This window comes from Meles meles, chromosome 21 (assembly GCF_922984935.1).
Source record: "Meles meles chromosome 21, mMelMel3.1 paternal haplotype, whole genome shotgun sequence".
NCBI classification, from domain to species: Eukaryota; Metazoa; Chordata; class Mammalia; order Carnivora; family Mustelidae; genus Meles; species Meles meles.
Window position 1 is genome coordinate 26,322,057 of NC_060086.1, and position 15,543 is coordinate 26,337,599.

General features: G+C 45.0%; 1 protein-coding gene across 1 annotated transcript in view; it reads left to right on the forward strand.

The window, feature by feature from the left end:
- Positions 1-219: 219 nt before the first annotated feature.
- CACNG3 (calcium voltage-gated channel auxiliary subunit gamma 3) overlaps positions 220-15,543 on the forward strand; it is an 83,733-nt gene continuing 68,409 nt past the window's right edge. Inside the window, exon 1 of the mRNA XM_045993682.1 lies at positions 220-1,142. Coding sequence (XP_045849638.1) covers positions 932-1,142 — 211 coding nt within the window. The 5' untranslated portion in view covers positions 220-931. The remainder of the gene's footprint in view (positions 1,143-15,543) is intronic.

The window sequence follows — 15,543 nt, forward strand, 5'->3', positions numbered from 1 at the left end:
AGCGCCGACGAGCCCGGGCGCTGACGGCCGTGGGCTCCGGAAACTTTGCGCCGAGCGTGGGATTGACTAGGCAGAACCGAGCCGGCTAGCTGGCCTGGAAAGGGACGGGGGAAGGGCGGCGGGAGGGAGGTCCGACCCTTCTGCACCCCAGGTCTCTAGCCCGGGGCGCTAGAAAGGCGGGGGTGCCACGGCAGCTGCGGCGGGGGAGCCGTCCCTTCAGCACCATGGACCTGAAGCCTGGGCGTTAGGGAGGCGGAGGCGGGGCAACAGGCGGGAGCTGTCCTTTCAGCCTCGCGGACCTTTGCCCTCGATGAAACCGCCCGGCCCCCGCCCCAGGACTCTGTCTTTTCTCCAGTTTGAGCGGGGGTGTCAGGAGCAGGCGGAGAGCTTTCCTGGGAGGCTGGGGAAGCAATGAACACTCTTCTCAGCGACTCGCCTCCCAGCAGTGCTATTTTTTGCCATCCGCCCTCACCACCAGCACACGCGCTCGCACACACACGCACGCACGCACACACACACACATAAACCTCTCTGGATTTCTTTGCCTAGAGTCTCCCGGGGCTGCGAGGAGCCAGGCGCATCTCAAACCAAGCTGGCAGCTCCAGGCTCCGGAGCCATGCCCTGCACGGACCCTCATCTTTACCAAGCTCCTGAGGAATGAAAGGAACCCAGGGATCCTCAGAAGGCAGCAGTGATGTGGACCAACCCCCTGGAACCTGCACCCTTCCAAGGGCCATAGGCGACCCAGGGAACCGGAGAGAGCTCCAGACGGGAAATCCCAGCTTTCCCAAAGTCTCTGTGGATGCTGACAAAAGGAGACCCGAATTTTTGGAAGAGCCTGCCCTAGGTTACCCAGCTGCAGAGTGATTTTCCCCTCTGGCATTGAACCTACCGCTCCAACCCCCAGCCATCCAGAGTACCATGAAGAATTATGAGGATGTGTGACAGAGGTATCCAGATGTTGATCACCACTGTGGGAGCCTTCGCAGCTTTTAGTTTAATGACCATTGCAGTGGGCACGGACTACTGGTTATATTCCAGAGGTGTGTGCAGGACTAAATCTACAAGTGATAATGAAACCAGCAGGAAGAATGAAGAAGTAATGACCCATTCGGGGCTGTGGAGGACCTGCTGCCTAGAAGGTATTTACAAATTCCTCTCAATGGCCCTAAATAATGCAGTTTCTGATATTCTGATATTCCAGTGGGTGTTTGTGGGAGATGGAGGCAGTGATGGGGAAAGAGGAATAGTTTGCATTATTGCTGAGAATGTGCAGATGTCCAGATTGTTCCGGCAAGACTAATGCTGTGTGGGATGAAGAGGTTGGGTCTTGTTGATTGTTTTTGGTTTAAGCTTCAGGAGATGAGATTTTGTGGTACTCTTAAGCAGCTTCTGCAGTTGAGCAAAGTCTCCAGATCCAAAATTCCTAAGCATACTGTGAACTGCTTTGATCTGTGGCTTGTGATGGGGTCTTTGGCTCTGCTTAAATTGCATTTCAGTGGGGGATGGGGGAGAGGGAGCGAGGAAGAGAGAGGAAGGAAGAGAGAGAGGGGGAGAGAGAGGGGGAGAGAGAGAGGGAGAGAGAGGGGGAGAGAGGGGGAGAGAGAGGCTGTAAGCTATTTCCTTATTTCTAACATAGTCTTATCAGTTTCTTCTGAGTTCCGTCTAAGTAGATATTTTCGTGAACTTGCGTTGCCAACCAGACTAACATATGTGAACCCCTACACACACACACACACACACACATGCACAGACACATTTTAGCAAAACTTCCTTATTAATACATGTTTCATTCACTGTTTGGGATCAAAACAAAACTGGAGTGTTAGTATTTGATATCCACCTGTCTTCTTTCTTAAATCATCTCCAAACTCAACAAATATATTTTCATGACATTTGCATAAGATCGATTCTCCAAAAATCACAGTTTCTAATTTTAAAAATTGAGAATTTGCTCTAAATTATAACGAAGAGGACAGACCAATTTTTAGAATGTCAAGCTCTTGGGTAGCCTGTCTCACTATTCAACTTGCTTTCACTACACCAGAAGTCACTCTCAGCAGCACTGGGCAATGCCTGAATGTCAGTGGTAGTAAATAAAAAGATAGAGAAGAAAATCAAAGCTCTTTCAAGCTTCTGTGCCTAAGGGAAGACACTGGATTAGAGGGGCAGAAGGGAGTTTTCTCAGGCTTCTGAGCAATCTGTGCAGCTTGTCACAGTGATGAGCAAGGAAATCTGGGTTTCCTGTATGTTGCCCTTCCCTGTTTGCCATTGGTTCTCCATGCCTGCATTCCCACTGGCTGGCATTTGTCAGGGCTTTTTGAGAACTTGCATTTATGTAAATCACTTAGGAAATCATGCTATGACATCACTTGCTAGTGTAATATTGCATCATTCCCTGGCCTTCTTCCCACGTCCTGACAGTCTGAACAACTGCTCTCCTGACTAGCACTACTATAATCGATTCTGTTTCCAACACAAATCTGCAACTGGTGGAAATCCCAGGTAGGAAAAGACTACTTTAAATGCAACAAGGATCACTGTGCTTGAAGTCAGAAGACCTGGGTGGTGCCGCAAACTATCTCTGTGACCTTGGCTAAGACATTTACCTCCTCCAACCCTTGCTTATCAATCTGGGAAAAGATTACTTTGGAATAGGTGATCACGAGTTAGCACTATCCAAAGCTCTTAGTGTATCCAGTGTACCAATGGAAATTTTAGAACAATTCTTTCCCAAACATGGACAGAAATCTAGTATTTGTGATCACTGGTGATCAGATGTGGTGAAGTCATTTACCTTGGGGAAATTCCATAATTCTCTTTCCTCTATAGACAACAAAGAATTGAATTACCTTTTGTAAAGCTGTGATTTGGTGGACGTCTTGATATCTACATGGTTCTAAGAATGACATTAAAAATCTGAGCCAAACAAGGTATATATGTAGACCATGTTTCAGTTATCTCCGGTTCTTCTGACTCTTGGAACAAAACCTGGGAATGTACAATTAAACACCAATTTTGGCTTCCTCTATTAGGGCCTAAAATCCCTAAATCCTTTCTCAGAATCTTTCAACTGATGGTTTCTCTTTTCTCCAACATCATGTCCTACACCCACAGTTTGTACAAAGAATTGGAACCCCACCCAGGCATTCTGTGGGCTTAGTGGGAGAAGTGAGAATTTGAATCAAGATGGAACTGGATGCATCCAAGATATGCTCTTGATCAGGTGAATTCTTTTGAAAAAATTTGTTGCAGTCTTCATGCAATTTGGCTCAGCCATATTTTTAAAAAAATTTTTTGAAGTATTAAAGACAGTAACTTTAATGAGTCACAGTGAATTTTTAGTTATGTGTACACCCATGGAACCAACACTTAGCTGGGCCTTGGCTGGCATCTGAGCCTAGGTTTTTCTTCAGGTACTGAATATATCAAGTGTGCAAGGAATTTCAGGAACCTCTGATTTCCTGCATGCAGTAGGCAGAATCCATCCTCTGGGGTAAAGGTGTATCACCGTCTCTCATTCAGTATCTCCTGTCTCCTAGAGTCTCGACATCCTCACTCTTCTGGTCCTTTAGTGTCAAAGAGTAACTGGAGGTCTTGCAGCTCAGTGTTCCCTGATATCAAATTAGAAAAATCAGTTCATCCACACTTTTTAAAGAGCCATGAGAGAATGTGGCTCTTTTGTCCGAAAGAGAAGGCTCAGGAGGGACATGACAGCTGTCTGCAAATACCTGAAGAGTTGTCATATGGGAAAGAGATTTGAAGTGTTCTCTGTGGCCTCCAGGGGGTCGAAGTAAGATCTAGAAGAAAATAGGTTTTACCTCAATATAAATAACCATGCAATGTGGAATAGGGAGCTCTAAGAGGTATGAGTTCTCTACCACCAATGATATCCAAGAATAAGGAAACTACATCAGTGTTTCCAAACTTGGGTAGTCATCAGAATCACACAGGGAGCGTTAAAAAAAAAAAAGAAAAGATTATTAGGCCTCACAACTAGATTCTCTGTTTCCATAGGTCTGTGGGGAATCTGAATTTTCCGAGACTCCTCCGAGCAATTCTGATGGTAAAGCCAGCACGCATTGAGTATTTACAATGGGCCTGGCTACATTGCATGTGCTCAGAAGGATCACGTCGCTCAAAGGAGAGAAGGGATGTTTCCAGTTTTCATTTCTATAACTCACCAGAATGTCATTTATATTTAGTACTCACTCTGCGCTTGCACTGTTCTGACAGTTTTGAAAAACTAACTTTTTCCTCTTCAGAGGAGCTCATTGATGGAGGTATTATTATTATTGTCCTGGTTTTATAGGTGAGGAAACTGAGGCCTAGAGAGAGTACAAGACCTGCCTGAAGTCACATACCTAAACCCAGCAGGCACTCCTTCACCTAAACCATGTTGCTTCTCAGAGCATTCGCTAGAGCACATTAATTCATGTTCCAGTGGATAGGTTGCTACTGGTACAAACATCAGTTCGTGAGAATGCCCAGACACGGGGTTTTTCCATTCAGAAGCCTCAGGTCCCAGAACACTCAGCATGCCTGTACCTCATCTGCAGGGGTGCAGGAGACATCAGACAGGCACAGACTTGGAGATGGCAAAGGACACGTTTTGAATGAAGAAACAATCGACCTATGTAGAGACACCCACATTCAGAAAGCCTGACTCATTATCTGTATCTGGAAAGCACGCGAGGCATTCACAAAGTAGGGCCCCAACTTGCTCCGTGTTTTCAATGACAGCATGTGGATTTGAATGAGAACATTGTTCGGTGTATGATTTTCCCCATGAAGAAGACACCTGGGAGCCCTAGACTCAAGCAAAGTGATGTATTTACAGAGTGCAAAGACCCCACTGGTCTGGTAGCAAGGGACCCTGAGCACTCGTTGCATTTCTGTCACTACCAGTTACAGGAATTGTGCATGTACTTTTCCTCCTTTGGGCCTCACTTTACCCAGTTCTGAAATGAAAGCTTCAGATAAGGTTAGCGAGTGAACAAATCCCAGTGTCCCTGTGGACAAGGCAGGTAACGTAACAGTTGAAACAAGCATCTCACTGTCCTCTTAACTTGGTTCTATGGGGGGAAAGTCACTGCACTTGAGAAGATATATGGTAACTGGAACATGGTCTCTGTGTGGGGGGCGACAGAGAATGGTGGGGACTGAGGCAAACTGGAGAACACAAGCCCCCATCCAAGGGACAATTACTGTATGACTTGAGTTGATTTTTACCCTGGGGAAATGTGTGCCAAATTCATCCCAATATTCCAAATATTTAAAAGCCACCTGTAAAATCTCTTAAGTTTTAAAATGTGGCCAACTAAGTTAACTTTCTAAAATTGCACTGCCTGCCAGCCCAAACTTTTCTCGTCATTGAATTTGACCCATGGGCTGCCAGTTTAAAGGCCCTTTTAATCCAAATTTCTGTTATTTCCCTATTTTATTCCTGACTTGTTGTCCATTAGTCAATGATCACTTTTTCAGTTCATTTTTTAAAAATGCTGACTAAGAAAATTAAGCCTGTTTAGCTTTTAGGACAAGGAGCTTAAAATTATGGAAAAGAGTTTCCATAAACTGCTATTTCTTCTACAGATGGGCCTGGACAACATCAAACATCTGGCTGAAAACCTGAAAAAAAAAATTAACCAGTCATTACAAGTTCCCCCATATTTCCAAATCTCCAGATGGTTGACTTTTTCAGCCAGATGGGGTTGCAGCTTTATTTATGTGTTCAGAAGCCTTCGGGGAAGCTGCAAAGATGTGATTAAGGACAGGGATAAGAGGACATAACCGTGGTTGAGTATTTCCTATGTGCCGAGCCCTGTGCTGAGTGCTCTCACATACGGTAACTCATACACTTTGCATATTTCCTATCTCCCTCCAGTAGAAGAGAAGGACAGGGATCCTTGTCTGTTGGGAGCACTGGTCTACCTCTACAGCTTAGCAACAGTCTGGAGTAGTCACTTCCGCTCCTCTCCTCTTACGTCTGATGCTGCACCTTCCCTTAGATGGGAGTGCAGAATGCTCTGACTTTCTTCCCTACTCTTGGCCTTCTCCCTGTTCCTTTCCCTGCATGGTTCCTTTTTGCTTCTAAAGCCCAAGAGGTAAATAGAGGAGAGAAGTGGACTGGAGTCTTGAGGCAGAATGTGGGTGAGTGACTATGTCTGTGTTTGTGGGACCAGTCAGGATTGGGGAGGTGGCAGAGGTTGAGGTGTGAGCATGATAACATTCAACCAGAACATGTCTGTATAGCCATATTGCTCGCTAAAATGTTGAAATACTTGCCTACTTCTTGGTAAACAGCATCTGGCCCAAGTCCCCCATCAACCCTCCCCCTCCCACCACCACTATGGCTACCCTAGCTTATTCTGGAACCTCTCAGACATCTATGAGATCTGTCCAGTAAAGGGTTAAGACCTGGCCCAACAGAAGCCATCGTGATCCCGACCCAGTGCTATGGAAACATCCGTTCTGACTGGCTGGTCTCACGTCCTACCTGTGATTAAAAATTCTGAATCTTATTCCTACTTCTGTCATTGATGGAAAAGACCTACCCCTCTTCTTTCTACCTCAAACCCAGCCAGCTACCTTCAGACTCAAAGATTCTACCCATCTTAAGAAGTAGATGATTTGAAAATAATTCCGTTCACTTCATCACTTGAAATTTTATTTTCTGAATTGGAAGAAAGGCAAGGGATCTGCATTCCAAGGTTGGGTAACTAGTGTGGGTTATTAACATGGTGACTAGTGTGGGTTACTAGTGTGCATCAAGAAAAAATAAGAGAAGAAAAGAAACCCACAAAAAAGATGACTGTGTCCTTTGAATGTTCTCTTGGAGCAGTGTCTAACAATCTTATCAGAGGGGTCATCTGATTATTTAGAGAAATGTAATTTTGTTTGACTTAGTTTTATTATCGATAAAGGGCCCGTGGTATAGTTAGATGCTTACTTGTAGAAGATTCGGAAAGATGCACATGAATTTGCTCGTTAGAGGTGCAAATGATTTCTGTTCATCAGAAGAGATAAGCTCAAATGTAGATTTATTGCCCTCCCTCGAGGACATGAATCAGTTTTACATCTAACTTGACAATCTTACTTCAGAATTTTTTTCCCCTGAAAAAAATATATATAACATCCTCCTTTGAACTAGCTTTGTCATTCTGCTAGTTCTCTCATTGATGAGTTGAATTAAACTTGACATGAGCTCTTTGTATATTTTAGGAAAATGATGTTTCTAACTATTTAAAAATTATACTCTGACATGTGGAAGCACCCCCCAGCAAAACCAATGTTTCTGAGGTTAAAGAGACTCCCACAAGACTCCAAAGTTGTTTTGTGTTTTCCTCCATCCAGAGCCCACTTCTTCATTGTGGGGGCAATTGGGCCTTTAATCATTTGGGAACTGTTCTCTGACCATAGAGACTATGGGATAACAGCAGGGATCTTGAGGTCAGGTGGACCTGGATTCTTACCTGGGTCCTGGTGTTTACTGGCTGCAATGCCTGGGAAGTTGCTTCACCTCTGAGCGTGAGCTTCCTTGCCTGTAAAATGAAGACACACAGTAGCAAGCCCTATCAACTGTTTCTATTTCTGTGCTTCTCGTGGTTCCTTCATACCTCTAAATAATACCTGTAGTCCACTGGCATCCTTTTTAGACAGCAGCCATTCGCAAAGACAAATGATAAGCTAGCTTTCTTATGCCACCTCCCTTTCTCCTAAAACTTGGGGTTCCTCAGCGAGTTGCTCATGGCTCCAAGAAGAATCATTCATAATGATTGAGGGTGTCTGCAAAAAAAGAGAGACTGGCATCACATTCCTGGGTTGGAGCCTGCTCCTCTGGCTACTTCAATAAGGAGGCTGAGAGACGGAATAGCAATGGGGCTGCCTTTGTGGAATGGGGAGGTCCTACAGGTGGTGTGGATCTGGTAGTGAAGGGCTAAGCTTGAGCCATTTGGGCAGTATCCCACCCAAGACGGAAGCCCATTAAGCAAGAAGACCTCAGGCAGAGCTACATAACGTCCTGACGATGTTGCCCTGCACAGGGCTGCTGGCTCTAGGGGTGAAGCAGGGACTGAGAGTGGGCCCCCACCCCATTCCCCAAACCATGCACCTTGGCCCAGAGCTGAGTCCATCCAAAGGAAGGAGGACCTTTAAAAAATGTTCAGAGGGTACTGCATGGTTCAACTGCAGGTCCCCCAGCATGGCGCCATGAGTTACCAATGATGGGGGTACCAAAGGGGTATAGAAGAGACTGGCTCAGACTCCAATATCCCACATGGGGGAGGGAAGTTGCCATGGGAAGGTCCCCTAAGGTTCTCCAATCACCAATGCACGTGCCTCCAATAGTCAGTCAACAAGTCCACCCCTGTCTTGCAGAGAACCCTGAGGATCAGTGTTGGCTGGGGAAGTGGTAACAACAGACAGTAAAGGTTTGCAGACTCACCGAGCTAAGTGAAGTGACATTTTGGCCATTTCTTTTTCCTTCCTGCTCCCTGCCAACACACCAAAGGCGCTAGAACCAAAAAGAGGGATGGGTAGAGAGAGTGCATTGCAATCTGGAAGTTTTAACAGGCAAAAGTGAGTGGAAAGTTATGATCTCCGCCCAAAATGTCATTAAGGAAATGAGGGGTTGGATATAACACAGTTGAAAGCTAAAAATAAAACAGTTACGCGTTCATATTCCACTAATTTGAGATCCTTCAGTAAACAGGGTATATGTCGTCATGTTTTGTCTCTAAAATTCTAAAGTTGGAAACCCAGTGGTGTATATCTACTGTGATCCATAACTGTATCTCAGGGGTTGGCAAACTATAACCCATGGGCCAAATTCAGCCCATGGGCAATTTTTCTACAACCCACAGGCTAAGAATATTTTGCATTTTTAAGTAGTTGGAAAAAATTTAATAATAGCCAATGGTATTTCGTGACACATAAAAATGATGAGAAATCCACATTTTAGCATCTATACTTCTGCCTGTTGCCAATAAAAATTCTATGGAAATTTGTTTTCTCTCTTGTTATATATGTATAACATATAGTATCCTCAGTTTTGCTGCTTGGCCTGCAAAGCCTAAAATATTTACTGTCTGGCCCTTTACAGAAGAAGTAAAGTTTGCCAACTCCTGTTATATCTCAGTGGAGAGGCATGGAGGAATCTATAATAATGTTTTATTTCTAGAAGTACCCTTTGTTTTCCTGAGAATATTGGTTGTTGGGGCGGCGGTGGTGGGGTTTTTTTGTTCTATTTGCCTTTATCCCAGACTCTTCATCTGACCAGGTGTTCTGTGAGTCCTCTTTTCTTTCCTGTGGAACTTGCACTTAGCTCTCTGCCCAGTTAGTACTATTTTAATCCTTCCTGAGACATGGAGAGGTTGAAAGAAAGTCCGTGAGATCCCTCCCTTGTAAAGGGCTCCAGGAAAATGCAGCCCCTGCCCCGGTACACAGGGACCGATGTCTGTCCGGGCCGACCAGAGGGGAAAACTTTGGGAGCCGGTGTTCTGATGGTAATGAAAAGAACAGGACTCCAGAGAGAGGGTGAAGGTAGACTCGATCAGACGTGGTCACCGAGCGAGGGTGAAAAAATTGATGTCCACCAAAAAAGAGGCAATTGGTATTGGAAGTCAGATAGAAATCCCCCTCCATTTGCTCCGGGGATAAGGTTCAGCAAGCTCATGAAAACATAAGACAAATATTCTGGAAATGGGTGCTTTTATGGAAATAGACTCATCCTCCAAAGATGTTAAGAAACACAGAGCCTGGGGCAGAGGAGAAAGCTGGCATGACCTGAGGATCTCCCAAACCAAGGTGGAATTGAAGATGTAGAAGTACACAGGGTGTGAGGGGCGCCTGGGTGGCTCAGTGGGTTAAAGCCTCTGCCTTCAGCTCAGGTCATGATCCCAGGGTTCTGGGATTGAGCCCCACATCGGGCTCTCTGCTCAGAGGGGAGCCTGCTTCCTCCTCTCTCTCTGCCTGCCTCTCTGCTCACTTGTGATCTCTGTCTGTCAAATAGATAAATAAAATCTTCTGAAAAAAAAAAAAAAGAAGTACACAGGGTGTGCCAGAGGAGACCCAGTGGGTATGAAGATGGAAAGTGACAGAACCCTAAGGAGCATTAACACTTCAGGGGCAGGAGGCAGAGCAGCTGGTGAAAATTGGAAAGAAAAGCAGAGAAGAAGAAGAAGTGATCAGGATTTGACTCACATTTTAAGGATCTGCAGAGGCTTGCAGTAAAGACGAGACTAGCAGCTCTCCGGCCCACGAGGTTTGCATGAGAGGACCCACGTCCAGGGCATACCTGCCCTTCCTCCTGGAATCAGTAAACAGGTGGGGCATCCATAGAGATCCTGGGGGCTGCATCCAAAGAAGCTGCAGAAGGAGAGGCTGGGCCCTGAAAACCCCAGAAAGAAGTGCCAAGGAAATAATAAATAGCTAACACTTAATGAACACCTTCTGTGTGCCAGGCTGTGATTACTAGGGCAGACCAAGCGCTTATCTCTGGACTACCCCTGAGCATTGATTGATTGATTGACTAATTGACTGATTGATTTAACAGACACGTACTATACCTGCCACTGTTCTAAGTGAGCACTTGGCAAATATCATTTGATATTTAAATTACGTCTTCAGGAGGTAGATACTGCTATAATCCCCGCTTTACAAATAGGAGAACAGAGACCCAGAGAGCACACGGTTGGTAAGAGGCAGAGCTGGGATTCCAGCCCTCCCCTGTGCTGCCTTTCGTGACTGTACTCCAGGCTTTTGGATAAGCACCTAGTGTAAACAGATGCGGCTCATAATAGCCCCGCGTACTGCTCAGTATAGACCTGCGCCACCCACAAGGAGACTTGAGGCTCATGGAAGTGAGGTAGTTTGTGCTAGATCGCCCGCTAGGGTGCTCCCCAGAAACTTGACTCTCAACACCACACTGCGCTGCCCTCGCTGAAGGACCGGGTTGGTGGGCGGGTCTCCTCCGACCTGCTCACTCCTTTTTGTTTTTTGGGTTTTCTCAAAAAAGATCTTATTTATCTGAGTGACTGAGTAAGAGAGAAAGAGAGCAAGCATGAGCTGAAGAGAAGCAGAGAGAAGGAGAGAAGCAGACTCCCTGCTGAGCAGGGAGCCTGATGGGGACTGATCCCAGAATTCCAGGATCATGACCTGAGCAGAAGGCAGACACTTAACTGACTGAGCCACCCAGGCGCCCCTCCGGCCTGCTCACTCCTATGTCAAGAAGGCTTAGGTGTTAGTCACTGGCTCTGAGCCATTCAACAACCAGAACATTTTGTGTAAAATAATTACCCCAGCCTTTCCCAATTGTTATTACAAATCCAGGAAGGTCAGGGAAAAGAAATGGTAAAGCTAACAAAATTTAGATATTGTAGCACTGGGCTGCTGAGAAACGCCCCCTCTGGAGATCAAATGTAAATTTTCTTTAAATGGCAACACCAATCATTCGGAAGTGAGTAGAGCAGAGTATCTTAAGGAGTTTCTGATTAGATGCAAGTGAGCAAAGCATTGGACATTTTTGCATCTTCTACACTGGGTTTGGGTGTTTGCAAACTTGGGGATGCCATTAGGTTCATGGCTGTCCCACTTCCCAAGCAGTAAACTTGGACACATCATTTTTTACTTCTTCAAGCTTTTGACCCTGTGTCAGGCAGGAATCGAGTTCTGGTTTAGGGATCTGCAGCCTGATTCTCGTGCGGCACTCAAAGAGTGAAAATCATCTTGGAAGAACACAGACATCCACTAGACATGCCATAGACCAATGCACCAGGCCTGGTTCTTGATGACCTTGGGCTTGGAGAGGCCAGAAGTGGGCAACTGAGATGAAGTTGAGGCAAGCAAAGCCTGATACCATATACCTACCTTTCAACCTGCATGTTTTAAGAAATATTATCCATGATCTTTTTGCTGCCCCAATACACTACCAACCTTATTTTGCTGAACTGGCACATAGTAGAGGCTCAATAAATATGCAGTGAATTTGTTCCTTGAGGGTAGGCAATCCAATTATCTTGAGCTTCTCCTAGTGAACCCATGCTAATCACTACCAATCACTCTTCTGGTCTTTAGTACTTATAAACCACTTTAAAAATAATGTATCCTATAATTGCCATCTTGATTGTTGGTAATTCAGTAGCCTGTATTTTGAGGAAGTCTGGCTTCACGGTCTTGAAAATCTCTACATCATCTGTCCATCCCTTCTTTTCCATTTTTTTTCCTCAACGATTACGCAGAGTCGTCCAATAATCCAGGTACAAAGCTGGGGAAAGACCAAAGTAAATACATGTTGTGTGGACACATTGTGGGCAAATCTAGCAGACACTGTTTCCATTCCTTGTGCTTCAGAGTCTATCTATACTTGGTTACCTGCGTGCTCGGGAAATAGAATCTCCACCACTCTGCATTCTGTAGCATATGCTATTCAGCGCCACGCAAAGCTGCTTTGGAATACAATAATGCCTACCTGTGAAAATACTTCCAAAAATCACGGGTAACTGTTGAAGCATCTTCTACCATCTCAACTATTACAAAATCCTACTGTCACCTGTGGAAATTCGTTTTGGCATGCAGCAGTTCGTACAGATGCATTATTTACAACAAATCGCTGTGACCCTTTGCAAATTGCAGGACAACAGAACCAATTAGCTGTTTATCAGCTTAAGATGCCTGAAAATATACCCTACCGAGTAAGTCCTGGTTTTTCAAAATATTACTTTTCACCAAAGACAAATCTGGCTTGTGATCAAAATGCTCTAAGTGTTTAGACAAAAATAAAAAGATCAAATCAAGAGGCAATGATGTTAATCGGAGTCAGAGGTCTACTGCACAACATAGTAATTGCCCTCCTCTGCTTTTTCACTCTGTGCTGAGTGATGGCTTAGCTCCTGAGCACAGGGGAGATGACAGGGTTAGGTTCCAAGAGATAATAAGGTCTGAACCAAGGAAAATTCAGTCTGGACCACCCCCGAAGATGATAGAACCCCCAGTTATAGTTCCTGGGTCTGGGCTGCAGTACAGACTGCAGGTAGTGGACAGTCCCAGCCAAATTGTCTGAAAGCTCGAAGGTTCACTGGACTGGGAAGGGGGATGAGATTGTAAATAGGGTTGATCAAGGTAGGCTTCCATGGGAAGGTAACATTTAATCCTGGGCATAAAGGAGATGAGGAACCAAGTCAGGTGGCTGTCAGAAGGAAAGAGCATTCCAGATGGGAAAAAGCAGCAAGTGCAAAGGCCCAGGGGTGGGACATGGATGGGGTGTTCAAGGAGCAAGGGAGTCACTGCAGCTGAAGAGGGTGATGAGCTCAGAGGAGGGAATATATCAGTTGAGGGGTCTAGACCCCAGATTGTGGAAGATCTTGAAGGATGTTGTAAGAACTTTGACTTTGACTCTGAGTGAACTAGAAGGCTTTGGAGGTTTTGAGCCGAAGACTGACACGTTCTTGAGTTTGCCACGTCCAGTTCTTTTCAATGGAGTTCTTTGCTGCTTGATGGAAGGAACACTTTGTCCTGTAACCTCCCTTGCTTTTCGCAGGCAAGAACGTCAGCTCTAGTCTTTAAAGGTTTTGCCTCATCTTGCCCTGTTGCTTCTCGAAGACTGGGCACAGTGGAACAATATCATTCGCCATCATCTTCCTTCTTCCCCTGAAAGCAAGCCCCTGGTCTCTTATTGTTTTCAGTATTGTATTTCTTATTGTGGGGAAATGGGGGTGGGTAACAGTGCTGTGGAAGTTTCTCATGTTTACTGAACCTTGCAAAGTTCTTTGACTCATCCTTCCCAATGGGCAGCCCCTCCTAGCTCAGATTCTGACCCTCCTCCAGCTCAGGCCAACATCTTCTCCCACTCTGGTACCCCTTCTCAGCCCGGAGATCCAACAGGGGGTGTGAAGTGTGTGATTTGCATGTGGGAGAACTCCAGCCTGGCTCCCGGCTCTCAACATCCTTACTGAGCACCTACTAGGTGCTAGACTTTATGCTAGGTGCTAAGGATTCAGCAGAGAACAAAATAGACAAGTTCCCATCTTTGGGAAGTTGAGAACTGTAGAGGGAAGATGCTGAGAAACTCCTCCAGGCGAACAGAGCGGAGTACTCCTGGAAGATGGAGTAGGAGTCCTGGGTTAGTCAGGGGAGGAGAGTCTTGCCACAGAATGTTCTCTTAGGGGCATGCATCTTTTCAAGGGGTCTGACCTACAACAAATGCCCAAAACACATTTGCCAAGTGCCCCGCAAGGCTGTATAGGTTACACAGAGGAGAATGGACTTCTCCTGAGTGCTGAGGCCTGGAATGGAAATGAATTCAGAACTCCTGGTTTCCTCTCCTTAAGCAGACCAAAAAGAAAGCAGGGCAATAGCCCACTTCTAGAAATCCATGGAGACAAACTGAATGACTTCGCATTCCTCTTGGTTTACATTTTTAAACTCTCTTTAAAAAAAAAAAAGAAAGCCTGGCTATTTGATTTTTGTCATGCTTTTTGAGTGGCATATTTTTCTTACTGTATTTTCTTAAAACACTCTTAACATCCAAGTAACGCAAAAACACATTCTCAGTATAAACTTTTAAAGCAAAACAGACAAGAGTTCCTCTGTATTCTATCTGTATCACCGCCCCTCCTTGCCCCCAGATGACTGCTATTTCCATGAACCTCTAATAAATATCATTTCCCTATCTTTCTGCTCTACCACGTCAAAGAGATTAGAAAGGGTGTGTTTTTCTCTTCCAGTTCAAATCCTTCACAATTTACTCAAAAGCTTTTAAAAATTATCTTATAATTTACTAAGGCATTTAATCATGCACATTATTTTTAAAAATTAAATCACGCAGAAGGGTTCTTAATGACAAGCACCCGTCTCGGGCGTTTCCTCCCTCTCGCCCCAAGTTCTACTGCTCAGAGCAAGGGTGCTTTCCCCTGCTGTAGCCATTTCTGATTCGGCTCTTGCGGGGGTTACATCTCTATCTCTGGGTAACATGTTTGTCCTCTGTTTCTCGATTTATAAGCTATTGACTTCCTGCCATAATAGGTGAGGATTTAGTTAAGAAATTTCCAATTTCTAAAAATGGCATAAATCCCCATTTCCTTTCCCATCCACCTTGGATAGAATGTGTCAGCTTCCCACTTTCTAGAACAGTGGTGTCCACATTCCCCTTTCCACTTACCCATTGCTTTCTCTTTGTCAAGATTTCATTCCATTTGCATTTGACTCTGTGACTATACTAATGCCCCCCATGCTGGGGCTATGGGTCAGTTCTGAAGTTTGAAAGCCAATGAAATTATTATGATTAGGCGGACAATGTTCAGTGCAAAGCTGTTTTCTAGGACTTCTTTTTCTCTTTGTGGTTTCAATGTCACCATCTCGTGGCCATCCAAAAAAAAACAAAACAAAACAAAAGGTCCAAATGGAGCCCTTTTTGGTAACACTTATCCAGTTGTTCAAAATCATGCCGCATAGTTTTCTGTGTCACACTTGGGTTTTTTGGTACAGTTTTCATTTTTCCTGGAGTTTCATGACGACTCAAAGGTTTGTTGTTGTTGTTTTTAATTTTTT